The sequence below is a fragment of the Clytia hemisphaerica genome, unplaced genomic scaffold (genome assembly GCF_902728285.1).
Source record: "Clytia hemisphaerica strain Z4C2 unplaced genomic scaffold, Clytia hemisphaerica genome assembly, whole genome shotgun sequence".
In the NCBI taxonomy this organism is placed as follows: Eukaryota; Metazoa; Cnidaria; class Hydrozoa; order Leptothecata; family Clytiidae; genus Clytia; species Clytia hemisphaerica.
This window is the reverse complement of record NW_027103598.1, coordinates 1,309,787-1,336,372: the sequence shown is the minus strand read 5'-3', so window position 1 is coordinate 1,336,372 and position 26,586 is coordinate 1,309,787. Positions and strand designations below refer to the sequence as shown.

Sequence of the window (26,586 nt, the reverse complement as noted above, 5' to 3'; positions counted from 1 at the left end):
TTAAAGATTCTTTCAGATTTGGAAAGAAAAACATTTATCTTGTTAAAATACTACGTTGGTTGAAAATATGTGAAATTTAAATGGAAATATTTGCGTTTAAGGCTTATTTTAAATTCCTGAAAAAAGTACGGGTGCGCCACAAAAAGGTTTCTCTCTTTCACGTGCGTTTGGTTTGGGAACCGAAACACGAACGCTAATACCAGTCTAAACTTTTCATATATCTCCAGACTAACAGTTTTTTGAAATTCGTAAAAGGTCTCAGTTCCTGAATAGTTTTACTATGTTCTGTGAAAAAATCATCCCATCAGTCGTACTCGTTCGTCTATTTTAGATGGACAAAAATTTGCGAAGAAAATAAACTGAGCACAAAAAATGCTTTTTTAAACACTTTTTTCCACCAAAAAACAATTAACTTTTATAGACTTTCCTTCGCCAAACATTGAAGAAGCCTCTACTAATTAAAGTAAATGAGATAAGGTAAAACCTTAAAATCAACCAGAATTTACAAGCTTTCGTCCAAAGCAAAAGACGTGCTTTTCTTGCCACCATTTTGTTTTCGAATGAGAATTCTAGAGAATTCCATTCGTTTCCAGCTCCCACGGTCTTTTTTCATCCAATCAGATCGCGCAATTTCACTTTCGCTTTCTTTAGTCCAATAAGACTGCGGGATTTGAGTCATGTGACATCTCTATTAAAAAAACCCTACGAAATACAGGGGTCACAAATAGAAATACAGGGGGTCACACTACTGGCTACAGGAACTGAAAGTAAGCAATTAAGGCCAATATTTTTGGTTTTTCTGAAGGACAATAGGTATAGGAAGCTTTACTGAAAGAGGATAGGCTGGACATCTATTTAAAAGATATGGACATAAAAAAAGGCACTTTTTTGGGTGATAATTAAGATTTTACTTAGAAACTTTAATTCTCTTACCCCCGTCTCGGGCCCCCCTGATATGAGCAAGGGAACCATGTTGGCCACCCCTACTGAATATTTCAGATCAAAACAAACAAGGAATTAATTCCTGTAACTCGAAGAAAATTGGAAAAAGCTGGTTTTTGACTGTTTCTGATCCTAAAGTGCTAATTTTTGGTAAAAGCTATGCAATTTATGTTTGGATTTCTAGAAAGCTTACCCGTTCATTGTTAATACATTTTTTATTTGAAAGTAATCTCTTCATGGAATAAAAAGATATAGTCAAATCTTGTAGGGTCATTTTTCAAAAATTTTTCGCCAAATTCGATTTTCGCATTTCGCCATTTTACCCTATGCAAACGCACATGCTTTAAAACTACCGGGTGACCCACGAAAAAGTTCGGACGGTTTTCGTTGGCTAGGGTCTGAAATAAAAGTAATTTAAACTCAATCTTTTTTTTAAAGATAGAGGATGCTCTAACTTAAACTTTGAGCTATTACTTTTTTAATTTGGTTCAGTGGTTCTTCATTTATGAGCTTTTAAAGTCAAAATTCAATTATCGGCAAGTGCAAAAACACGTCAAAATGAGGTATCAAATTATAAATGTTTTCTTTATCTTTAACATTGTGTTTTTCGAGTGTGCTGATGTTTTGACCTCGTTAATTAGTGTTGTATGTAATTAAAGTTTGTAAAATAATAAATTAACAACGAAGTAGATTTATATAAATTTATTGTAAATATTTTTATCAAAAATATTTTGCAAATAGGCATAATTTGCTTCTTTATGAAAATGTCGTGTCTTATGAAAGAACAGAGAGTGTGGGTTTGCCTGGAATATGCTAGAAAGTGTATGGTGGTGGTTCTTTTCTGAACGAATAAATTGTTAATAAACTTTGTGAAAGTAAAGAATCTAAAAAAAGTTTTAAAATTAAATAAAAATATCTAACATGCTCTTTTCTAACGATTTAACGACCTTGCTTGATTGATTGATTGATAATAAAACAATTTGATACCTCTTTTTTGACGTAATTTCGCTCATTCCGAAAAGTTAATTTTGACTTTATAAGCTCATAAGTAGGGAACTTGTGGGTCAAATTTAAAAAGTAATAGCTCAAACTTTAAGTTAGAATATCTACTTTCTACATATGAAAATTTCAAGCACTTTGAGACATTTCTTCGGCCTCGAGACGCCGAAAACTGTCCAAACTTTTTCGTGGGTCACCCGGTAGTTTCTCGAAATCTAAAAGTTTTAAAAGTACCATTCATTTCATTGGTAAGAAGAAAGATAAACTTAAATTTTGATGGGTCATTTATTGAATTTGATTCATTAGATCAAAAGTTATGCTCAATCAAATAAAAAAGTTACTTTCGGAAAATGCTCAAAAACGCTTACATGATATATCAGTATTTTCGTTTCAGTCATTAAAATGATAATTAGCTGTCTAAATGACCTTTTGTTATTTAAAGGAAGGTTGAATTTCAATGAAAGGAAGAAGATTCGTCATAAAAGGCCAAATAATCTGGTAAAATTCATAAAAATACATCAAATATGGGTTTCGAGGTAGATCCAGCCTTACATAGACCTTATCCAGTTTAGAACCAAAAATATGAGGAAAATCTCGGTAAAACTAAATTAAATTGATTTTGATGAAGATTTTACAAACCCTTTCAACCCTTCAGTTTCAAAATTTATGTGTTTTGTTACTGAAAAATGCTCTTAAATCATGTAAACTTTTGATCGAATGAATCGAATTTAATAAATATGACCCATCAAAATTTAAGTTTATCTATCTTCTTTCCAATGAAATAGGAGTGGTTCTTTTAAAATTTTTAGATTTCAAGAAAATTAGTTTCAAAGAGAGAAACTTTTTTGTGGCGCACCCGGTAGAACACTCTAGTCAGCCAACGTGGTATGTTTCGAAAGCTAAACTGTTACGGGGGAAAATGTAAAAAAATTCAGGCCGATAGCTGACTCGGGTGGCTAGCGCTTTTGATTTTAGTAACCCCCGGTAAAAAAATTTCCTGTGCCGTGAACAAGACGTTTGTAAAAGCGCACCCGCGAGTACTCATTTTCAAATTTTGAAAGAACGAAAAGACATATCTTGATAATTTCTTTTGCAAAAGAAAGCTGAATACAGTAAATTCTCTTGAAGTTGGAAAAAGAATTTGTGCTAGAAAACTTTTCCTTCCTGGATTTATGAAAGTTTGAAGATCATTTTTCAAAAATCCTGCTTTTGTTACTGCCGCAGGCGCGAGCCTCAACCTCCCCAATATTTATCAGAAAATACCTGAGAAATCCAATGGTGCTACTCTCTGAAATTAATTCTTTCATTAAAGTTATTATTTTTTACTTTTCATACTTTGGCAAGGATTTTCAGCCTGAAAATGAGGACTAGAATTATAGAGAGTGGTACCACTGAAAGATTTTACCCTTTTTTAGCCTAAAACAGTTATTTATATAGGGTTATTTTAAAAAGCATGGTACCCCAATTGGTGCACCAATTGGGGTACTCATTGGGGTATCCATTTAATTTACTGACCAGAGTTAAATCGTGTGAAAAAGAATAACATACGCTTTTAAAAATAAATGTAGACTGATATAATTAATACATGTAATAATAACATGTAATACAAATGATATAATATGTGTTTATGCTCGTTTGCTTTAAAACACGTGTTTTAGAGAATCAAAGACTACTTCCTACTGTCAATTCATATCCAATTATATTTCCTGCATCATATTGAGTATATATGTAATTCTTAATCAAGGCAACCTTAGAACTATTGTATTTTATGATGTCATCAAAATTTTTGGTAGAAAGTGTCTATTTAGTGATAAAAATGACAAAAGAAAATGACACTGCTTTTCTTGCTCTAAAAGCATCTCTACAGATTTTCCAAGGCTAAAATGACTGTCAATTTGTATCCTTTTGTACAATAAGCATCACTTTCAGTATACCATTATTTTATATGATTAATTATTGATTTCAATAACATTATCTGTATATAACTATAGTTTTAGTTTCTAGGGATCTACTGAATAGATAAATTGGCTGTTTTTTAATCATAAAAAAAAAGAATTTCAGGGTATGGTGACAATGGTGACGAGTTTTCGCGCCAAAACGAGTAATAAATCTTTTTGGAGGAATTTGACTTACGATTATTATGTTTCAATATTTTTTGAATATTTTTGCAAGAAAGTGTCATTTGTTGTCATCATTCTGACATGTAAAAAGAAAAGATATTAACGAGATGTTACTAGCCAGTACCTTACAATTCTCCTGATTTTAAGCTATAATATGATGTTGGTTACTGGATTGGAATACTGTTTGGTTTGGTTACTGAATTTATTCTTGTCTTACTTATTCTGGTCTGTAAATTTTTGAAGTAGGAAAGGAGAAAAGCAAGATGGCGGCTGATTTAATAAAAAAGCAGTAGATTTTCACTTTGTGTCGGAAAACGGCAATTGTGACAAAAGTTTTGTGACAATCCTAAAATCTAACTTTATTAAATCATCACTGAAAGATTGTAGCACTATATTATAATGAAATTAAGTGTCATTTAACAAAATTAAGGACAGAAAGTGGTACCCCAACAAGTACCCCAATTGGTGCACCAATTGGGGTACCATGCTTTTTAAAATAACCCATTTATATGCCATGGGGAATTTTTCCTCTGCAGCACTTTGATTACAAAGATAGGTATGTTCAGCAATTTTTTCTTCCGCTTTATAACGTTTTTATTGTTTTTTGCAATGTAATGTCTTCTTTTTCAAAAAAACGTCTTTTCATTTCTTCCTTGAAGTGTTAGCAAGCCATTACAAAAAGAATTTGATAAAAGTCTGCAGTCAAAATGAAGATATCTGGAATATCTTGACTCAATACAAAAGCTTGAATTTTCAATTTTTGCAGCATATTTCGGTGCCATTTTATGTGCCATTTCTGGGCTAAATTATCAACCTCAAATGTCTAAAAAGGTGCTATTTTAGCGGAACCAAAATCTCAATATCACCGGAATCGCTTATCATTAGTAGGTGTATGACCCCTCTTTTTTTTCTTTTTTGAAACTCTACAAGATGAACTAGGTTTGATTGTATGAATTTAGATGAAGAAATAGGAGAAAGCTTGCACCAGATATTTTGTATGGTTGTTTTATTAATAACAGACAAGATTGATTTAAAAATTCCTGAATGGTTGTGATGCTTGTTAAGAAACTATTGGCATGCATAGCCATTCCTTTTGTTTTCACAATTCCTGTGGATGATCCAAGTAATTGGCCAGGTCACTTAGAACCATTTGGATCAAAACAAAACGTAGTCCAGATTCAAGATATTGAATATGCTTGGCCTTCAGCTGCAGGTATAATATTTTAGTTTATTTTTGTGATAGGTTCGAACAAACGACGGGGTTGCATCCGTCGTTGTGGGAATTTCTTCTTTTCTAATAACTGGCCAATGACAAAATTTATATTCTTCTTCTTTTCAATGTCTAATGATTGATTCACAAAGATTAGCTTAATAAAAAACTCTATTCTTTTATGGTATCTTCACCAATCCTTTTTATTTCATTACGAAATAATCATTGGTAGAAAGTCTCTTTTTGGTGGCATTATCGGGTTGATTATTAAGTTTCTAGAATCTTAATAAAAAACATTAGCTTTTAGCAAGTTTATCGTTGTCTCATTCAAAAATATATAAAGCTTACCATAACGAGCACAACAAAAATTTTCACAAAAATGTGTTGGTTCCAATCAACCAAACGCCTCTTTTTGTTAAGTCATACTTTGAATCTCTTTTTAACCCATGATAGTATATGAGAGAAAGCTGCGCTCTCCTTCCATTACCATAAAATAATTCTTGTAAATTTATGTTTTTCAACCCTTTTTCAGAGTTTTACAGCAAGTACGTGGACAAAGTGAAACCTGTTCATGTACGTGGAGTTTATAAACATTCAAAACCAGTCAGAAGTTGGAACGATGAATATCTTCTACAAAATGTTGAAGCTTCTAAACAAAATAAAGTCCTGGTAGAGCCTAACCTAAAAGAGAACCGCTCTTCGACAGGAAAACGTGCGTCATTCTTCGAATTTATGAGTACTTACCACAAACAGCCAAGTCTTATATATTCCCCAATGCCTCAATATCTCAGGTATATGTTTATTTTATGATTATTTATTCTTCTGTTATCTATACCTTGAGTATAAATGGTTGTATTTAGCTAGTATGTATTTCAAACCTTAAAAATCTCGCTTCTAAGTCTAAGTCACGGTAAAGTCCTAATTTGATTTCTCTTAGGTTTCTTTTTAAATCTTAAAATAAGATTTTTTTCATTTTAAGAAAGTGAAATTTAAATTGACCAGTCATTTTACCGTACATACATCATTACATCGTTCATTACTTAAATTCTATTCTTTAGGAAAGATTTGACACTTCCAGAACCTTTGAGGTGCAATGTTTCATCAGAAGATTTAGTGGCTGCTGTAAGTAAAACTACACCTTGCATCTCACCCATCTCAGTGTACCCCCAGTGTACACAAGAATATTTCCAAATAAAACACCTTTTCGATATGTATTTTTGTATAAAAACCATCATGGTGGTCCTTTACTCCTCTCAATACAGAAAGACTATTCTCATTTTCCTTCACTTCACTACGTGAAAGATCAATGGTTTTATAAATGATGACATCTTTTTGCTTTTTCAATTCGTATTAAATAAGCTCGTTTTTCAATGGCCTCTACAAATGAACGCCCCTTTAAAAAGAAAAAGAAACATTCGTTAAAAACCAAAAGATATGAGAAATTGACTGAATGGGCCCCCCTGCGGTTTGCGTGAATGCGTGAATGGGCATTTTCGGTTACGCGGATGCGTGAAAATTGGAGAAAAAAAATGCGTGAATGCGTGAATTGAAAAAACTTGCGTGAACGTGATAATTCACTTTTTGATTGCGCGAATGCGTGAATCTGGGCTATTTTGTGCGTATATACGCGAATTTTTCCTTTTTTTCCACCGGTCATGTGCAGTTTTCCCGATTTTTCCCGAAATTTTTCCGATTTCCTGAAAAATCGGGTTATTCCGTGAAACTCGAGGAAAATTTGCGTGAATGCGTAAATTTCGAAAAAAAATTGCGTGATTGCGTGAATTGAATGTCCGCTGGGGGGGGGGCCTCCTTAATATTAAACTTTGGGTCTTGAAACTTGGTGTTAAAGCTAATCTTTACATATGAAGCTGCTTGCTGATCTTGAAAAAGCAATGCAAATTATTTACCATAGTGTCCTAGTAGGTTGGTTCCCCTCCCTTGAAAATTGAAAAAAATCCCTCTGCCCCCCCCCCCTTTTAGTTCCCCTCCCTAAGTTTTTTAAAATAATTTCCCCTCCCCCCTTGGAAATGTTTTTAGATTTTTTGCTCATAACATAATACTGCTTCTATTTATGTTATGTCGCCCCTATATACAAAGAAAAAATGTTAATTGTCACCGCCTCGAATATAAAACACTATTACATGTTTTTAGCTTGAAGTTGAACAGATATATTTTATGTTTTATGTTTGACACAAGAGAACAGAAATTTTTTTTCCTCAGATATTTTCTCCCCACCCTTGAGTTTTTGGAGCTATTTTTTTCTCCCCCTCCTTTTGATTGCCCTCCCCCCTAGAATTTTGAAAACGATTTTGCCTACCCTTTTCCAATTTTCTGAAAAAGATACTCCCCCCTCCCTTTTAAAGAAAAATTAAAAAATGAAGGTTTTTCATAGTTTTTTCATAGCGTTTGCGACCTCCTCTTAAATAACGTTTAGCTAGCTTTTATAAGAAAATATTTTTTTATATTGCTAGAATCTTGTGATGAGTCAGGGAGGTTCCAAATCACACGTGTACAACGATGATGTTGAGTCCATATTCTGTGCTCTCCGTGGATCTGTTGATTACCTCTTAATCGAATACACCAAAAACAAAGGATATGTGATCGATATGCCACAAGGTGGATACTCAACTGTGGACGTTGACCGAGTGGATTATGTTAAATATCCATATTTACGAAAGATTGATAAGTATATCAAAGTTCAATTGGAGCCTGGTGATTGCTTATATGTGCCTTATAGATGGTATGAGCGTTTTTAACTTTATAAAGCTTTTGATTATTAAATGTTGACACCAACTATTGTTCAATTTCAAGAAGTTATTCTTCTAAACTATTATTGTATCATACTCCATACAGGGTGTCCCGGAAAAAAGTCGAAATACAACTATGAGTAGAAAGTTTAACGTGCGTATTCACAAAATTGTATTTTGAGCTCTCCCTCTTTTTTCTTTGTCATTACGTAACAAATGGAATAATAAAAAGGGCTATCGATTACTCTTTGAAAACTAATTTTTGTAATAAGCCTGTACAATGGAGTACGTTCTCATATTTTACCGATAATATAAACAAACCTTTCTGCGCAATGGCTTGTTCAAATTCGATAATTATTTTCAAGGTACAAACAGTTTAACAGCTACGCGAACAATCAAGGTCAGAGTATTGCATTCAACATTTGGTTTAAGCATACCCACAGACAGAATCCTCCACAATGTCAACCTACCAGTGATGCCATCTCTACACTTGACCGTTATGGATATTCTGACGATCGGGAAGAAAAGGAGATTGAAGAGGAAGAAGGAGTAGTAGGTGAAGGGAATGAAATCGAAAAAGAAGATGGTAAAGAAATCACGCAGAAACAGAATGAGAATATCTTGTAAGAATCTTTTTCTGTCACAAAGAAATTTTTTAAAACGTATGATATATTTTTGAACAAAAATTCGTTTGACTCTGGTGTCTATGTTACGAATCAAACTAGCTGGATAAGTCGGTGTGAATTACATTGCAATCTCGAATAACATGAGGAAAGGGCTTTTTTCCCTAAAATAATCATCTAGTCGCAAGTAATTCATAACGATTATTTAACGTGTTTGCTCAGGGTGACATGAATTTGATATTCAGTGGCATCTTTTCAAATTGATACGAAGGAAATAAATAGTTTTTGGGGAAGAGTACCCTCAATAGGGCGTTAACGAATGTGTCTATGCAGGTAGTTTTCTGTAGTTTTTACAACACTGTAAATTTCCAAAGGTCAAATTACACAAATTTTGTTATTTTCATACAGGTATCATTTCAAAAGATATGTCGAAGTTTTTACGAAGAAAAACATTACTGTTACAAGATTTTATCACATCATTAAAAGGGTATGATATTTTGTATATAAGTATCTTGATATAGCGAGCCGCTGTAGTGTTTAGGTAAGGTATTCAGTTCCGGTGCGCAAGATGGGTCTATCCCAAGCAGGGTCATATCAAAATTTCGCACTTAGTACAATGTGGTACTTTCTGCTTGATGTTCAGCAGTTAAAAAGAATTATCAAGGGTTGTGAAACAATCCAGGGAGAAAGAATGAGGCCCTCCTTTACCTTCGGGTAGATAGCTGTGGAAAAAGAGACTAATGGATCTTCCGGCTGTGGTTGGGAGATCTTTTCAACTCCTATAAGATCTTTAAAAAACAGTATGGGACGTTTCATCTGAATTACAATTCCTTTTCCTCGTTTTAGGACCCTTTGATAAACCATGAGGAATATAAATCGAAATTTCCAAAATCTTTTAATATACTCATAGAAGAGGTAAGTATACTTTATTATATTGGGACATTCATAATTTAATTTTGCTTTAAATTAATAGCATTCAAAGTTTACGTTGATCTTTAGCGGCTATGGAATTGAACATAACCTTCCGATTATTCAAAGTGTTTCCCAGGTATTATGGAATGTTAAATTGCCGAAGTCACCACGATTAGTAGAGTCATCTTCCTTAGTTGCCAATGATGATCAAGCTTGGCCCTAAAATATATAATATCTTAAAAAGCCCTTAACAAAATTTACACAATGCTAATAATTTCTTAATTTGAGAACACCTTAAATACTAAATGCCCTGTTATCGTAAGCCCTATTGTCCACGGCAGTACGAGTCCGTAGTAAGTAAATCTATATGCAAGCAAGTTTAACTTTAAAACATCTTCTCAGCTTTTGGATGCAGATAGAGATCATATATTAACATTGCACGACTTCCAAATGATTGAGAAGGATAAAGGATCACCAAGATACCTAAAGATGATTCAGTACCTTGAATATCAAACGGCTCGCATCGAAGACTATATTGAAGATTTGGACGAGTCACAACACCGTAAGTTTTATGCGATGGGAAACTATATAAGGGACATTTGATTTATTATACTTTTCTAAAAGACTTTGAAGTTTTTAAGTCTATGAAGATAATTTCAAGATGATTTCCGTATGAGTTTTAAAGAATCACGATTTGTCTTCGGAACATTTGATTTTTATATTTTCAAAGTCCTTGAGGCTTTAACGTGGAAGATCATTTCAAGATATTTCCTTCTAATTTTTAATTAAAGTTTCTTTTGAGACGTACTCAAAGTGATGATCAGAAGGATCTTTCATTGTTTCGGAAATTTGAACAATGCAAAATTGGTCTTACCTACTATGTTTCTGTTCCGTAAATAAGGATTAAGAAAAAAAATTTAATATTTTGAACAGAGGCGGACGAAACTATTCATGATACAAAGGATATTTGTCTTCATTCTTTTAGACGAAACGATTCATGAATTTGACCGGAGGAAAATGGAAGAATTTAAATCAGCAAGAGCATTTGATGAGCTGTGATATCTTTCTTGTGATTTTGGTCAAGTTTAACTTACCTTGGTTGAAGCAGATACGAAATTTATGCAAAGTCTTTAGGCTCAGAATTCTAGGGAATCAAATAAGATGGAAATCAAAAAAACTTTGAATAAAATACTCGTTATGTTAAGTTAACATTTTGCTTAAGAATCCTGCTCAATATTCTCTTGAAAAAGTCAAGCGAAACAAATTTGATATGTTGTTCTACGGGCAGACCTTCAGAAAAATATGGCTCGATCGTTCGGTGTAATAAAAATGAATTTCAATTCAATATTATTTTTTTCAGTTTTGGAAAGAACAGGGTCGGTCGGGCCCGTAGAGCAATAAATTAATTCGGTGTCGCCTCAGCTTAACAACATAAATAAGTCCTTTTTATACCAGCGGTGATAGTGTATTTTATAATTTTGTACATTTTATTTAATCAGATTTAATACCGTTTTTTGTACATTTTGAAATTTTTTTCCACATTCATAATTTTCTACATGACTTTTATCAAACATTTTTAGTATGAATTTTTTTATTTTTCTAGAGTTCGCAAGGAAATTTTGTAAATAGGTGAATAATTTTGTACATATTCCCCAATTTCAGAATTCATTCATTTATTACTTCCCAATTCTTATTATCAACAAAATACAGAATTTCCCATAAATAATTTCACTTTAAACATAAGAATCTATTTTTCAAATCCATGGAAGGACTATCACATGTACCAGAAACCTCAAATAATTTCCATTGAAAAATCAATGTACCAATCAGAACCTTGACAAACTTGAAATTGTTCACTTGCATAAATCTGTTTACGATTGTTTAGACCACATACAACAAACTATTCAAATTTCATTTTTCCAGAAGCATAAAATAAAAAACGAAATTAATAAAATTGAAAAAATGCAGAAGATAGCTGGATTGGTATGTTGGTGTTTGACAATCCAGTTATTAGTGGCAACTTCACTAGATGAGTTACGTCAACAAGATCCAACATTATGGCCTGGTCATCTACAGCCTTTTGGTGCCAAGCAAACGACAGTTGAAGTCGAACAAATTGACTATTGGCCTGAACCTATAGGTATGAACTTAAATCGAACTCTTTAAAAATACAATTTACAAGACATCTAAAAAAACAGTCCTTCACAGTAGGTCCTCTAGTAATTCTTGTCCGAAGACTTCTACAGATTTTTCCTATATAGGAAATTTTTTGTTAGGTGATGAGCAGAACCTGATGATCTAATTATCACCAAAATCTACACAGCACTGAACATCAGCTTTGCAAATTTCGCATTTCGCCAGTTTTAACGGTAGATTCCAATCTTCTCCTATAACACAGAAAGTCTGAAACCATGATGAATTATCTGTTTTCATCTTTTATAGATTTCTTCAAAGAATATGTCGAAAAGAATCGACCAGTAGTTTTCAAAGGTTTAGCCAAACGTTCGCCAGCATATAAACTCTTTACTGATGAATTTCTCAAAGACTTTCCAGGTTCAAAGGAGTTTCAAGTGTCAGCTGAACCTCACAAGAAAGAAATAAGAAAAACTCAACCGCTTTATATGTCTTTTCATGACTTTGTGAGTCGTTATCATAATGAATCTTTGTATATGGTGAATGCCTTGCCAGAAGAACTCAGGTTTGAATTCTATGTACATTTTTATTCATCTTTTTTTTTTTACTTTTGGTTATATCTCAGAACTTATGACTTAGTACCACTGACCTTTATATACCCTGGACCAAGCTTCTCAATCCCAGCCAAGCAAAATTTTTGACCGGAGTTTTTTGGAAATTGGTACCCTAATGGCGGCACTACTCAATAGCGGTGTAAATGCATCGAGAGCGCTAGGTCTAATTTTCCTCAAATTCTTTTGATGATGTAGCGGCGTTAGACGTTAATTTTTAACACTGCAATGGCTTCTCCTCGGGTACCAATTCCAAAAAAACTCCAATCAAAGATGGCAGATATTGCTTGGTCCAGGGTTATATAAAGGTCAGTGCTTAGTACTCGAATAGTTCGAGAATCTTTATCGCAAAGTAAAGCTCGAGAAAAATCTTTTGGAATTTTTATGGAATTTTTTTTGGAATTTTGTTGAAAAAGATTTGCGAAAGCTTTCGAATTTTGAATGAAAAGCTTCTTTTGGAAGCTCGAGTGAGAGGGTTTGATTTGTATGAATTAATCTACGACATGATACAACCAATGTTTATAAATCTATTAATCAATGCTGTAAACCATATATGTTTCTCTTTTTTTTCGCAGGAAACATGTGTTAATGCCAGCTCCACTACGCTGCGAAGAAACTAAAGAATTACTATCCTCACAGGTATGTACAATCACCAAAACAGTAATTGGAGTGCATCTATTTTAAAATCTTTGGTCAATTATTGGAATGACTTTCTAAAGGTTTCATATTTTCCCATTAATAGTGACTAAAAAAATCCAATCCAATCCTCAGTTGCCAGGTTTCAGTCTTCAATATCTCTCCAAAGAAGGCTCTTTAGTTCTTTAATTTAATATGAATTCAACAAACAATCCTTTACTGTCAACTTTCTAGATCTGCGACTTTTGGTTATGCCTTGAATTTCTTTCCTTTTTCTTGATCGGTTTGACTCATTTTCGACTTGTCATAAATTCAGGGTGTTTCGTGACATTTTGGTCATAAGACATCCACCGCCGCAAGAAAATCAGGCTTTTGGGTTTATTTTCGTTTGGGAAAAATGACGCAAATTATACGAATTCCGCACAGGTAACGTGGTTCAGCAGCGGAGGTACCAAGTCAGTTCTGCACAACGATGACGTGGATAATATTAATTGTTTATATCGTGGCTCTAAAGAACTCCTATTCATAGAGTATAACAAAAACAAGAAACACGTTCCACTTGATCATCCAGAAGGAGGCTACTCTTCATTAGATGTCGACAGTGTAGACTACACCAAGTAAATGTTTTTTCTGATTTATACAAAGTTGTCTCCGTCGGTTGAGCCGGGAGTGAGAGAATCTATCTCCTTTTCTATTTGCGCTAGATCTGGGAGGTTGAGTGCTGAGTTGGAGCGCTACACCTGCTCTCGGACCCCAGTCACTTACCACCTAGATCAGGTTACCAAATCTAAGCTACTCATTAGCCGTCTTTATTGCAAAATGTATGCTCTCCGATTGAGGTATCCAGCCTCTGATTATCTTTAGGAGATATAGATGAATTTTACCAAGGAGAACCCCTCTAGAATATTCGTGTAGGAAATAATATTAGTCAGGGAAATCGCCTTAAAATTGGCAATTGTCATCTCATTAACTCAAATTAAAATTAAGAAATCAATGTATATAACTTTTCACTCCAAAGACTGCACAATCTAAGCTTCAACTAAGCATTATTTAATGTTTAAATGCAAAACTTTGTGTTATTCTATCCCGATCAAAATCATTAAAAATGGTAGACAAGAGCTAGGAATTACAACCCCCCCCTGCTAGCTCAATCGAGGGTATAAACGCTATGACACCCAATGCAAACAAACGAAGAGGAGAATAAGTCATCGCAAAAAAAGTTATTTATAAAACAACAAATGATTTTGGTTTGTTCCGCTTGCCAGGTATCCAGCGTTGCGGTTTGTTGACCAGTACCATCACGTGACCATGGAAGAAGGTGATTGTCTTTTCATTCCTTATCATTGGTTCCATCAAGTCAATTCTATTGCCAGTGACGGTGGACAAAATCTGGCTGTTAATGTGAGTGAAATTAATTTACCCCTACGCCTAGACTTGCTAGACCTATTCCCTAGCTATTGCATTTTATATTGGACCCATGTGCTACCTGTACTGATTAAACGCTTTTATAAGAATAGTGCTTTATGGCTAAGTGTGAAGTATTCTCAGAAATTCGTCCAACCTGTGAGAGATCTTTTTAGTATTTTCTTATTTTTAACAGATTATTTACGATTGGATTAGTATTTTACAGTGTTTTTACATATTTGGGGGTGGGCCGAAAACCTCATCGCTCACCAGTTCAACCTGTACTACGGGAGCCAGGGGTGGTGTTTCGGTGAGGGAAAGTAAGCAGGGAAGGTTGACGCGTTACCACATAGCCTCTCACCTTCTCAGACTGCTGTGTGTGTGGTAGGAGCCACATCCTTCACGAGGTGCCCCTGTTTGGAACAGAACACAGCCGATCTAGAGGAAGGAAAACCTCGACAAAACAACCCCTCTCTCCCACCGCAGGATGAGTGTGTCCCTACAGATGCTGATACCGACCGATTACCGACTGGTCTATCGACATTTAGCGGTGAAGACATTGGAATGCAGGATGTCGGATGGTAACCAAGGCGATATCAAAGTTTGATTTTGGCTTGCAAACCTGTGGTGAGGCAATTTGACATGGAAACCTCTCCATGCAATTTGGCGAAGCACACCCGCTCCAAAACGGGGCACTGCTCTCTCTTGTAGGACTGACGCCCGCAAGTTATATCTAGTCATGAAAGCATTATGATGATTACAAACTTACCCCGACGTTCATCCCGCATCGCTCGTCGCGTGGTCAACAAAGGAGCGCGTCCTGTCAATGCACCTCAGGTTACAGTCGAAAAATGTGCTACTGAGGACGTAGACCCTGCGACACAAAATGTCCCAAATGATAGACTTATTAAATGCAAGAAATCTGTATGGCTCTCTACCTTCAATACTCGCACTCTGAGGGATACCCAAATCTACGAACTCGTCGCGTCTGCTGAACAGCTAAAACAAGAGATTATTTTTATTCAAGAACATCGTTACCTACATGAAGAAAGTCCGATTAAAGAGCACGATCTAGGAAAACAATGGAAATTTATCACATCTTCAGCTTGGAAAAACAGCGTCAATGCTTCCACTGGCGGCATTGGATTACTTTTAAGCCCCTTAGCTTACAAATCTCTAAAATCAATTGAGAGCATTACTAAGAGAATTTTGATAGCTACCTTTCACGGAAACCCACAAACGACCATAATTAACTGCTACAGTCCAACTAACGTTGAAGATGAAACTGTTGTCGAAAACTTCTACTCTGAACTTACCTCCGTCACTCGACAAGTCCCTAAGCATAACCTGCTGCTTATAGGTGGTGACTTTAACGCTCACCTCGGACAAGAAGACGGATATCATTTTGCCTATCACCATACAACGAATCGCAACGGAACCATGCTGAATAATTTCATCAAGGAACAAAACCTCTTAGCTCTTAACACATCCTTTCAGAAACGTGTTGGTCAAAGATGGACATTCACTGCACCAAACGGAACAAAGGCTCAACTCGATTATCTTCTAATCAACACTAAATGGCGAAATAGTGCAAAAGACTGCAGAGCTTTCAACTCATTTCAAGGAGTCAGAACAGATCATAGAATTGTTTCTGCTCATATCAAACTGACACTTAGAGCTAATAAAAGTAAATCCAAAAAATCTCCGACGTTTGATTGGTCTTATCTCAAAAATGACCAAGATATATCAAATCGCTTTACAATATCCTTAAGAAACAGATTCGATCCCCTACAAAACACAAATGAAACCAATTCACCTAACCAAACCTTCAACAACTATGTCATTGCCTGTGAAGAAGCAGCACATAATAGCATACTAATAAAAAAGAAAGCCAAAAGGCACATACCCTGGGACACAAACGACATATCCCTAAAAAGAGATAAGCTCCGCAAATGCTCAGAAGTAAAAAACTCAAACCCTTCCCAGACCAACATCAATAAATACCTATCTGCAAGGATTGACCTTGAAAATACATACAAATCGGAACAAACAAATTATCTAAACCAGAAAATTGATGACATTGCATCAAAATCCATTAACCAACAATCTTCTGAAGCCTGGAAAATAATCAATGAGATAACTGGCCGAAAATCGAAGGAGCAAAAGAAAAGAATCTCCCACTTGTCCTTCTATTTATCGATTTTTCTAAAGCATTATCTATTCCATAAATAGAACCAAAATGAAACAGATCTTACTCTCGTATGGCACACCTGAAGAAACAGTTTCAGCAATAATGATGCTCTATAAGAATACAAAATCCATGGTCAGATCTCCAGACGGTGACACTGATTTTTTTAATATAACCAAAGGAGTATTGCAAGGTAACACGCTCGCACCATACCTCTTTGTAATTTGCCTTGATTATATAATGAGGAAAGCAACCGAAGATAATAAGAATCTTGGCTTTACTCTAAAACAACAGACAAGCCGTGGACATCCCCCCGATATGATTACTGATGCTGATTATGCCGATGATCTTTGCATCACTTCTGACCTTCTCAATGATGCAACTGTCCTCCTACATCGTATTGAAGAAGCGTCCATCAAAATAGGTCTCTGTGTCAATGCAAAAAAGACAGAGTTCATGGTTTTCAACCAAGCGCATTCAGGTTCAATTAAATCCCGAACAAACCAAAACATCCAAGCTGTTCAAGAATTTACCTACCTTGGCAGTAACATTTCCTCTACAAAACGAGATATGGAAATCAGACTAGCAAAAGCCTGGTCAGCCCTCAACAAACTGGACAAAATATGGAAATCTAACCTATCAGCAAAATTAAAAAGGAATTTCTTCAGAGCTACAGTCGAGTCAGTTCTTCTATATGGAGCTACCTCGTGGACCCTAACTAAAACCCTCGAGAAAATGCTGGATGGCGCTTACACAAGAATGCTTCGGGCAGTTCTGAATATTTTGTGGAGAGAACATCCAACAAAGAGATTACTCTACGGAGATCTTCCACCAATAAGCCAAACATTGAAGGACAGACGTCTCAGGTTTGCTGGACATTGTTTTAGGAGCAAAGATGAGCTAGCTAGCGATCTTGTCCTTTGGCAACCAAATCACGGTTTCAAAACACGCGGTAGACCAGCAAAGAGGTATCTTGACCAACTCTGTCAAGATCTAGGCTGCTTGAAAGAAGACCTCCCGGTGCTTATGAGAGATCGAACACGGTGGAAAGATCAAGTCATCAGATGCCGAGCTCGCTCGACCCGGTAAGTAAGTACATATTCTATTTCAATTTTCAGCATATGTCTATGTCTGCAGAGGCAAATTATTCTTAAAGTATTCTTTAAGTATTCTTTGGTTGATTATCACCCTGGTATTCTTACAAAAAAGTGTATTATTTAGTTTTATAAATTTAGATCTATATTTCAAATTTTTTTAAAACTCGTTTTGAGAATACATCACCAACATCTTCCACATAACATAATAGGTATGGTTTCAACACGTGTTTGGACATCGACCGCAGCAATGTGATATTGCACCAATCAACGCTACTCTTGATAAATATAAATTCGCTGAAGATGAACCAGACAATGCAGAAGATGGCCAAAATGAAATGAATGAGGAAGACACTGAGAAATTTCCATTGTGAGTATAATAGGGAACCGGGCGCTATGATATCGTTTAAAGGGACATAAAAGTACTGACGAAATTTGTAAACAAACCATATGCAGCGGGATACAAAATCGAAACAAATATGGCTGATTTTGATTGTTTCAATTGTTTTACAAGTTTGTTTTGGACACGTGATTTTAATTGTTCTCTTTAATGACACGTTGTTCGCGCAATGTTTACTTTTTACTACTTTTATGTTCCTTCAATAGGGCTAAATCAAAGTAATTTGATTCGAAAATGAAAAAAATGCTTTACAGTCAAAGTGTGACTCCACAGGTGGTAATCCAAAAAGAGAAAAACAGAGATAGAACAAAGTCAATAGTCAAAGTAAACTAAAGTAATTTATACCTGCTGAAAGAGATTTATTTTCCTACTCTACATCAATTAAACTTCTTTTTGCCAAAAAGACTTTCGAGGGTTTGATTGAATGTCATATAATAACAAAAACAGTTTGTCAAGATGATATTCCCATAAAACTAAAATTGACTTTAGCTATAATAGCGAGTTTATGTATTCGAGATAAATCGATGGGAACGGTATAAAACATATCTCCAAAATCACCGTCCACTTTGCTCGACGACGGTAAAAACACCAAAATACCGTCGTCTGTTTAGGTGAGCAAAGGCGATATAGAGCCGTGCATCAACTATCGACTTTGTTTTGTATCATTTCACTTACCGTCGAGCTCGATATCATCCGATACATAAACTTGGTAATGATAAGACGAGGAGGATTTGGAACATATGCTATTTCATACAACGTCTGTAGTACATCGCAATATTTCATATCATAATATTTTTAGGCTGTCGACTATCGAATATATTTTGGAGAAGAAGAAATCAATTTCGTTAAAATTGTTCGTGAAAATGCTGTTCAAGGTAAGTACAGTTGTTATGTTTCTAAACTTGCAGTTTACAATCTTCAAGGTTTTTCTCGAGTTAGATAAGAATTCATCTTCCTATTTTTTACTAGGGGAGGCATCTTGGGGGGGAGGCTAGAGGCCCCTTTTAAAATCTCAAGATTGACAAGTGCTATGATCTTGAAATTTTGACCAGTGGTAGATATGGATAATTGAAGATGACTTACAAAATTTTGGCTCGGCCACATGTCTGCTTGGTATTTTAAAGACCAGAATGTAAACTTGATCAAAATCATATATTGACGTTAGACTCGTCCGATTTGACTGAAATTTGTTCCTGAAGCCTGATTTGTCAAATAAAAGAGACTAGTAACAGAAAGAATTCGTTCCCATGAGTATTTGGCATTTTGCAGACCGGTCTGTAAATTCACGTTGACCACCTACCGGAAGTCAGGAACTAATGGAGCTTTTGATATGAAATTTTCACCAGTGATAGATATTGACCATCGCAGACAGTGTGCGAAATTTCAATTTAGTCACGTGAGTTGTTGGTATATTACAGACCGGTCCGTTTTTTTACCTAAAATGCTCACTTTTAGCATAACCACTCGTCCGATTTTCCTGGAATTTTGGCTGCAAGCTTGTATAATCAATACCTAACACTTGTCAAAATTTCAAGGCAATAGCTTTTTCCAATCATCAGGTACAGTATCCTAGGGCTGTTTAGGCAAAAAAGAGCAATTTTGCGGTCTTTAAAATACAAGATATCAGCAAAGGGGCAAAAAATTTACCCCCGACCCAAAATATACGTAATGTGGAGTTCGTGTGAATGATGGTTTCTACTCCTTTTGGAGTAAGAATTCCTACTTTTTAATAGAGGGAAAAAGGGAGGGAAAACAGCACACCATGTTACTGCCATGTCACCCACACTCTTGAATTATTATACCATATCCCACTCACATGACATGGATTTTATCCTTACCATCGAACTCGGACTTCCTACGAGGTAGACAAGGACGGTGACCACCATACCACTATACCTTGCTATAATTGCTTTCATTGAATTATTTTTTTCCTTCAGAATCCTCGTTTGAATCCAATGAAGATGAAAGTGAGGCCACCAATTCCTGAAGATATTGTCAAAACGCTCAAAGAGGTACTACATATAGCGACCGTAGTACAGTGGTAGAGCATCCGGCTACGGTTCGCAAGGTTGTGGGTTCAACCCCCAGCCGGGTCATACCAAAGATTCCCAAAATGGTACTTGATGCCTCTCTGCTTGATGCTCAGCAACTAAGAGAAGGATCAAGGGTAAGTGGAGAAATCCAGGGAGAAAGAGTGGCGCCCTCCCCTACCTTCGGGTAGATAGCTATCGAAAGAGGAGCCTTCGGGTCGCCTCCGACTGCGGTCGCAGACTTACTTACTTACTTACTACATATGCCTTTCTTGTTGCTTTAATTTGTTTATGATTTGAAGTATAGCAGAGTATAGTGCTCTGTACTCTACATATTTCAATAGCATTGAGTTAACAAAATTTTCCTGTAAGTAGGGTAAGTATTTATTTGCCGCAAACGAGTGATATCTAGATTCGATTAATTCAAGTTTCTTGGTTAAATTCAGATGCGTCTGTTTTTAAAGAAATTGTAATTTATTGACTATACCAGTCTGGGAGAATACTTTATTGATGAATTTCCTCTGTTTCTAAGATGTTTGCTGTTTTGGATATCACGAAAGATGGTGCTATCAAAAGTGAAGATTTAGACAAAATTGAAAAAATCGATGATGAACAGCAAATAAAGGTATGTACGGCAAATGCTAGCTTAACTTCTTTGTTTTGGCCGCTCTTGATTATTACACGCTTTTTTAATAAATATCAGGGTGAAAATTGGCCAAATCGTAAGAATACCCTAAGAATACCCTCTAGGGTGAATTTCACAGAATGTGATAAGAATACAGTCATTTTGTATTTGGTTAACGGAAAAAACTGCTTTCTTTCATAGAGATAAATTGAAGCTTTGAGGAAGAAGTGTAATTTTAACCCAAATGTTCACTAAAAAGTCCCAAACTCTCAAATTGATCATTTCTCATGTTTGTAAAAAAGTCAAGTCTAAAAAAGTAAGAATACGTTAAGAATATTTCGCCCTCAATTTTGGCACTTTCTTAAGAATACTCGACCCTCATCCAAAATACACTATTCTTATAAAAAAAGCGTGTACTTCCCAGTTTCAGTGCCAAAACATGAAGGTTTATATTATTTCTTACTCCAACTTTTAGAAAGCTTTTAGTTTTATTTTCTCACACGAAGAAGGTGCATATGAGAGCTTTGGCACGAAAAGTATAACACGGAAAGGGTCGTGGAAAAAACAGAATGTTAATCATGTATATTATAAGCCTTGCAAAGACATATAAGGTTATAAACATAATGAGATTCTGGGAGCAAAAAAAGTAGTTTATATTCCCACGCGTTCTCTTTTAAAAAAAACTCCAGACTTTCCGCGCGTGTGGGATACCGGAAAACAAAAATGAAAAAGATAAATAAATCAATTTCTCAAAACAAATCTGTTTTTTTTACTGACAGAAACTTGGATGACTCATAGCCTTGTCTGGTTCTGATTTTCTTAACCTTGTCATTACAATGTGACGTCACTCTTATGCTCAGCATCACAAGCCTGCTTTTACATTATTTTTTAATAGTTAATGACCCTTAATTAATCTGCTATATAATTAACAATTAATTAATTACCCATCAAAAGGCTCATTTGAGATTGCCGATTAAGAGTCATTGATATTAAAAAAAAACTACCCTAGACGTCCTAACAAACTTCACCCTACATAATGAATAACACTTTTCGATTTTAAGTTAATCTCTGAAAAGTTGCTTCAAGCTACTGTAATGAAACTGAAAAGTTCTACCCAAGTAAAGAAGACTTTTCCTCAGTAGAAATTATAGAAAAAAAAGACTACGTGGATAGCCCAGTAATCTAGGACTTTTTAGACAGTCAATCTATTGTTTTCATGCGGTCCACGGCCAGATGGCTCGGATATCTATGAACTGAATGGAGCATTTAAAGAAGCGGGAATTCGAAGCCCTAGCGCCATCGCCACTTGGTCATCGCTCCTTATGATAGCCGTGTAAAATTCACTTACCACCGAAAAATCCGGTTCCCATGACGGTCATTCATAATGAATCTTTTCCTTTCATGATTTCTTTCAGACAAGTGGAGAAGTGTTGAACCAAGGGTTTGCAGTTATTGAAGATTTCTTTGAAGATCTGGTAGAGGATCATCATCAAGGTATAGTATTGAGTTTTTTCTCCAATATAACGAAATTTTTAAAAGAGGTACAATTTCATGGAAATTTAATTTTGGTTGGACTACGCAGTTTCACCGTATATCATTTCGGCAGAGCAAAACTTTTTTCCGTAAGCGGCAGCCCTAATTTATCAGCCCAAGACCTGAACAACCAGCCCAAGACCTGGGAAACTTTGCGACTTTTGAGACTTTGGCCCGGTGATTCAGGTCTTCCTTCGCTAAATCAGGGCTTACGGAGAAAATACTTTCTTCGGTAGACCTAATTTTGTGAATTACACCCAAATTTAATCAGCGTGAGATGGTGGTACTCCCTTTTGTTCTAAATAACTTTTGGTTATAGTACTAAAAAGATATGGCTAAACTTTTTGACTCTGGGCTCCACAGATTTATAAAACCCGAAGGGCTATGGCGTGCTTTGGCTGAAAAGTGTGCCGTATTTCGGTAGGAAATTCAACGAGGTCACGTGACATTACAATAGAATTTCAGCGATTGACCAATTAGAAACTTCGCGGATTTTCGAAAACAATAGCAACTATTTTTTTTGCGATATTCACTTTTTTTTTGCTTGGAAAATTTTAGAGCATCTAGCTTTTCGCGCTTTACATAAATCTGTGCTTGGCTCCACTAGATTAGAAAACCTTTTGATAAGAAAACATTGGGTGCGGCATCCTTTTTGTCACAGCCTTATTGAGATTCGGACTTCCAATACTACATAGCAGATGGATGTTACATAGTAATGGAGGGAAGTAATTTCCTTTATCAAATGGCTGTCATTTCAATTTTTGTTATTTTGAGAATTTTGACGCAATTAATTAACTGCGCCGCTACCGGTAATATTTTAATTATGCTAGAGTTGAGACGATTTTTAAATGACCTGATAAAAGTGGGCGGATAGAGGCAATATTTAGATAATCATAATATTTAAGGGAAACTTTCTGTGGAAAAGATCCATTCTCCCAGATTACCAGAAAGTATATTTCAATCCTCTGCTTACGGTAATTGGGTACTTCAGGTTTTTTATTCAATGCAAAATAGTAGTGGAGTCTCCATAACTAGAACAAACTTTTTGTTCGTGTTATCCGGAAATTCTGAGTTATAGAGTAAGGTTTCGTAAGGAATTGTTAACTGAAGTCACAAAAAACTTGTTTGAGTTAAGGAGACATTCGAGTTATAGATGTTCGAGTTAAAGAGACACTATTGTAATTGAACCGTATAAGTCGGAAAGCGGAGTCAGAGGACAAATCAACTCATTGAATTACGAGTTTTTTTTCCTGGATACTTGCACTGAAGTGAACTTTAATTGTATAACAAAGCAACTACCTACCAATTGCACCATATTTCATCCATAGTTAAAGTTCCTGTTATTTATTATGAAACTAAGAATTGAAGTGAGGATGTGAGAGGATTTTGATCGTATCACGTGATTAAGCACGTGATAACATACATAACGTCAAGGGAAGAATACCATAGGAACAATTTAAGAACATAATGAACATAATGAACATGTCTTTCAGCTACTTAAAAATTTACAGTTGAGTCTCCATAACTCGAACACGCACGGGGAAGGCAGATTTGTTCGAGTTAAGGAAATTTGGAGTTACTGAGTAAGGATTATTAACTGGGATGAGAAGACATTCGAGCTATATAGTGGTTCAAGTTTATTAGAATGACAGAAATTCGGGATATTTCTCAATCGTCACTACACCTTAGTCATCTTCTAATTCCTCTTCATCCTCATCTCAACATTCAAATTCAACTGGGTTAATAACTTCCCCGCCCTTTTTTCGCCGGGTTTTGTGATCCTGCAAAAACGTGACTCGGACTCGAAATAAGTCAGCATATTGCAATGGCATGGCCGGGCCCCTTTGGGAAACATAGGCAAAGAACGGCTTGTTTTCTACTCCTAAACCTTAAATCTACTCTCGGGTACTTAATAGCCGCCTCCCCCCCGCTAATTAATTTTTAGAACATTTTCCACCCAGGGCATTCTTACTCCAACCTCCCCATCACCCGCTTATTAATTTTTGGAAAAATGTTTTTGAAATGTCTTAATTCTGCAGTTATTTGCCTCCTTTCTAAAAACCTTCCACCCAGGACATTTACTTATTAAGTTTTGTGATTTTTTCCAACCCTCCTGCTTATTCCAACCCCCCGGCTATTAGGTACCCGAGAGTATCTAAATGTTGGCTGTGGAATGTAAAGTCTGTACCTGCTGAATATGATCAACTGCCGTACCGTACGTGGTAGCATCCTAAAACATTCGCGAGTCTGCTAACAATCACGTTTGAATGATAACTTTAATTATGTCAAAAGGAGAGCCTACTGCGTACCATTAAATGTAACTTTTTTGCTTTCTGTTTTATATTTAGAACAACTGAGAAGCCAACAAGGGGAATCGAGCAAAGAAAAAGACGAATTATAACAGTGAATGGGTCGATATTACTATGAATGGCCAAAATGGGGATATACTTTTTACTACAAACTTTCATACTAATTTATTTATATAGTCTTTTTTAAACTGATGATACTCTCAACCTCTGCTTGCCACTCCCATTTTTTTTCTCCTGATAACAACGGGATGGGTTTGACACAGTTATTTCATTGGGATAAATGGATACTGGAATAGTGGTTTCTATTTGGTCTTTGTTTGGAAGGAAAAAAGAATGGTTAAGTTAATTTCCTGTATGTTAGAATTAAACCACGTATCTTGTGAATCCAGTTAAAGGTTTTATTTTTACATAAGTATTCCCAGTTCATATCAGACCTTTAATCGTTCATGCCACGGGAATATCGCAGATCTGGAGCTTTCTAATGTTAATGTGGCTCCTCGAAATCAAAAATATACAAAATCATTCTCTTAATCTAAATCGCCAATTTTTTTGACAGTATCATTAATTAGGTCCAGTTAAAGGTTTTATTTTTACATAAGTGTTCCCGTTTCATATCAGACACATATTTCATATCAGGACAGTGTCTGCCTATTGTTATATTGTGCTGATAATAAGCAAAAAATATTTTTATTTTCCTCTTTCTGATCAACATTGCTCAACATCCGTATTAATGCTAAGCAGTGTTAATGTGGCTCCTCAAAATTATTTACAAGATTATTCTCTTAACCTAAATCGCGAAATTTTTCGACAATATTTCTTTTCTGGTCCATTAACCTAATCCTCAACACAAACAAACTCGAACCCAGCTCTCTTTTAGTTTCTGATAGCCTTCACGAAAGAAAAAAATTATATTACGTCCATTAGAAATCAAAAAGTCAGGCAAGCGGTTCTGGGTACGAGATTGCAAAACAATAGTCTTACTTTGTAAAATTTTTTGATTATTTTTTATAATTTTATCTCAATACGTTAGATTTTTATAATGAATTTTATGAATTTTGACTATACTGTACATTATCTTTTCATATATATTATTTTGATACATTGGGGAATGAAATAGAATTTACAGAATTAAAAAGATTGTATCTTAAATTGTAACGAACCGTGGTGCAGTGGTAGAGCATCCGGCTAGGTTCGCAAGGTTGTGGTTTTAACCCCAAAAAAGGTACTTGATGCCTCTCTGCTTTATTTTCAGCAATTGAGAGAATGATCAAGGGTAAGTGAAAAAAATCCAGGGAGAAAGAGTGGTATCCTCCCTTACCTTCGGGTAGATAGGTATCGAAAGAGGAGCCTTTGGGTCTCCTCCGACTACGGTCGCAGCCTTACTTACTTATTTTGAATTGATTTCCAAGAATTATTTTTCTCAAAAGAAGCTGACCCGGTGGACAATGAATTTCACGCTAGTGTTTCTAACTATTTTAGAGCCGAGTCCAACTTTTACTTATGAGTAAACAGATATCAGATTTAAAGCCAAAAAGGCTTGAAATTATTTCCAGCCGAGAAAAATCAAGACCTCTAAAGCGATTTTACTGATGGGTTGAATCCAACTTTTCTGTTTAAACCTGCTCACAGCCCCACTGGGAACCCTTCTTACTGGAAAAATTGCCCGAAATATCGTCCCCGGCTGAAAATTTTGCTCTAATTTTTGTCCCCACTGAAAATAACCAGATAATCCAATTCTCACCTGCAAATCATTGCACTATTTTTTCCATCCCCACTGAAATGTCTTGCTCGAAAGCAATGGAACTCAAATCCCTAGTCATGAGCAAAATGGGAATATCAATCCGAGATTTGGTTCACTATTTTTAACCCCCACCAGCTGAAAAAATCTCACCGGGTCTCTGAGAAGGGGGTGTGTTTAAGCTTCCATAATCTCACGTACGGTATGTTTTGATAGTTTAGCGTTTGTCATTAAACCAGACAATGGTTCGATTTAAGTGTCGATCTAATGACAATTGTTAAGATATGTTGGAATTTAGTGTGATCAAAATAACTTTGACGGTTATTTTGAAC

At 35.5% G+C, this 26,586-nt stretch overlaps 2 protein-coding genes across 2 annotated transcripts; both read left to right on the top strand.

The window, feature by feature from the left end:
- The first annotated feature begins 4,680 nt into the window (after positions 1 to 4,680).
- On the top strand, positions 4,681 to 10,835 carry LOC136801915 (jmjC domain-containing protein E-like). The gene is made up of 9 exons (XM_067058596.1): positions 4,681 to 5,274; positions 5,804 to 6,062; positions 6,330 to 6,393; positions 7,743 to 8,011; positions 8,384 to 8,641; positions 9,050 to 9,128; positions 9,488 to 9,556; positions 9,956 to 10,115; positions 10,539 to 10,835. Exons 1-9 carry the CDS (start codon positions 5,106 to 5,108, stop codon positions 10,610 to 10,612), a joined length of 1,401 nt encoding a protein of 466 aa, XP_066914697.1. The 5' UTR covers positions 4,681 to 5,105; the 3' UTR covers positions 10,613 to 10,835.
- Positions 10,836 to 11,480: 645 nt separating this feature from the next.
- Positions 11,481 to 25,645, top strand: LOC136801940 (bifunctional peptidase and (3S)-lysyl hydroxylase Jmjd7-like). Its single transcript, XM_067058636.1, has 11 exons — positions 11,481 to 11,693; positions 11,996 to 12,251; positions 12,873 to 12,936; positions 13,360 to 13,550; positions 14,199 to 14,334; positions 17,832 to 17,989; positions 18,819 to 18,894; positions 19,957 to 20,031; positions 20,582 to 20,674; positions 22,090 to 22,168; positions 24,556 to 25,645. The coding sequence occupies exons 1-11, from the start codon at positions 11,516 to 11,518 to the stop codon at positions 24,606 to 24,608; spliced, it is 1,359 nt and encodes a 452-aa protein (XP_066914737.1). The 5' UTR covers positions 11,481 to 11,515; the 3' UTR covers positions 24,609 to 25,645.
- The last annotated feature ends 941 nt before the right edge of the window (positions 25,646 to 26,586 follow it).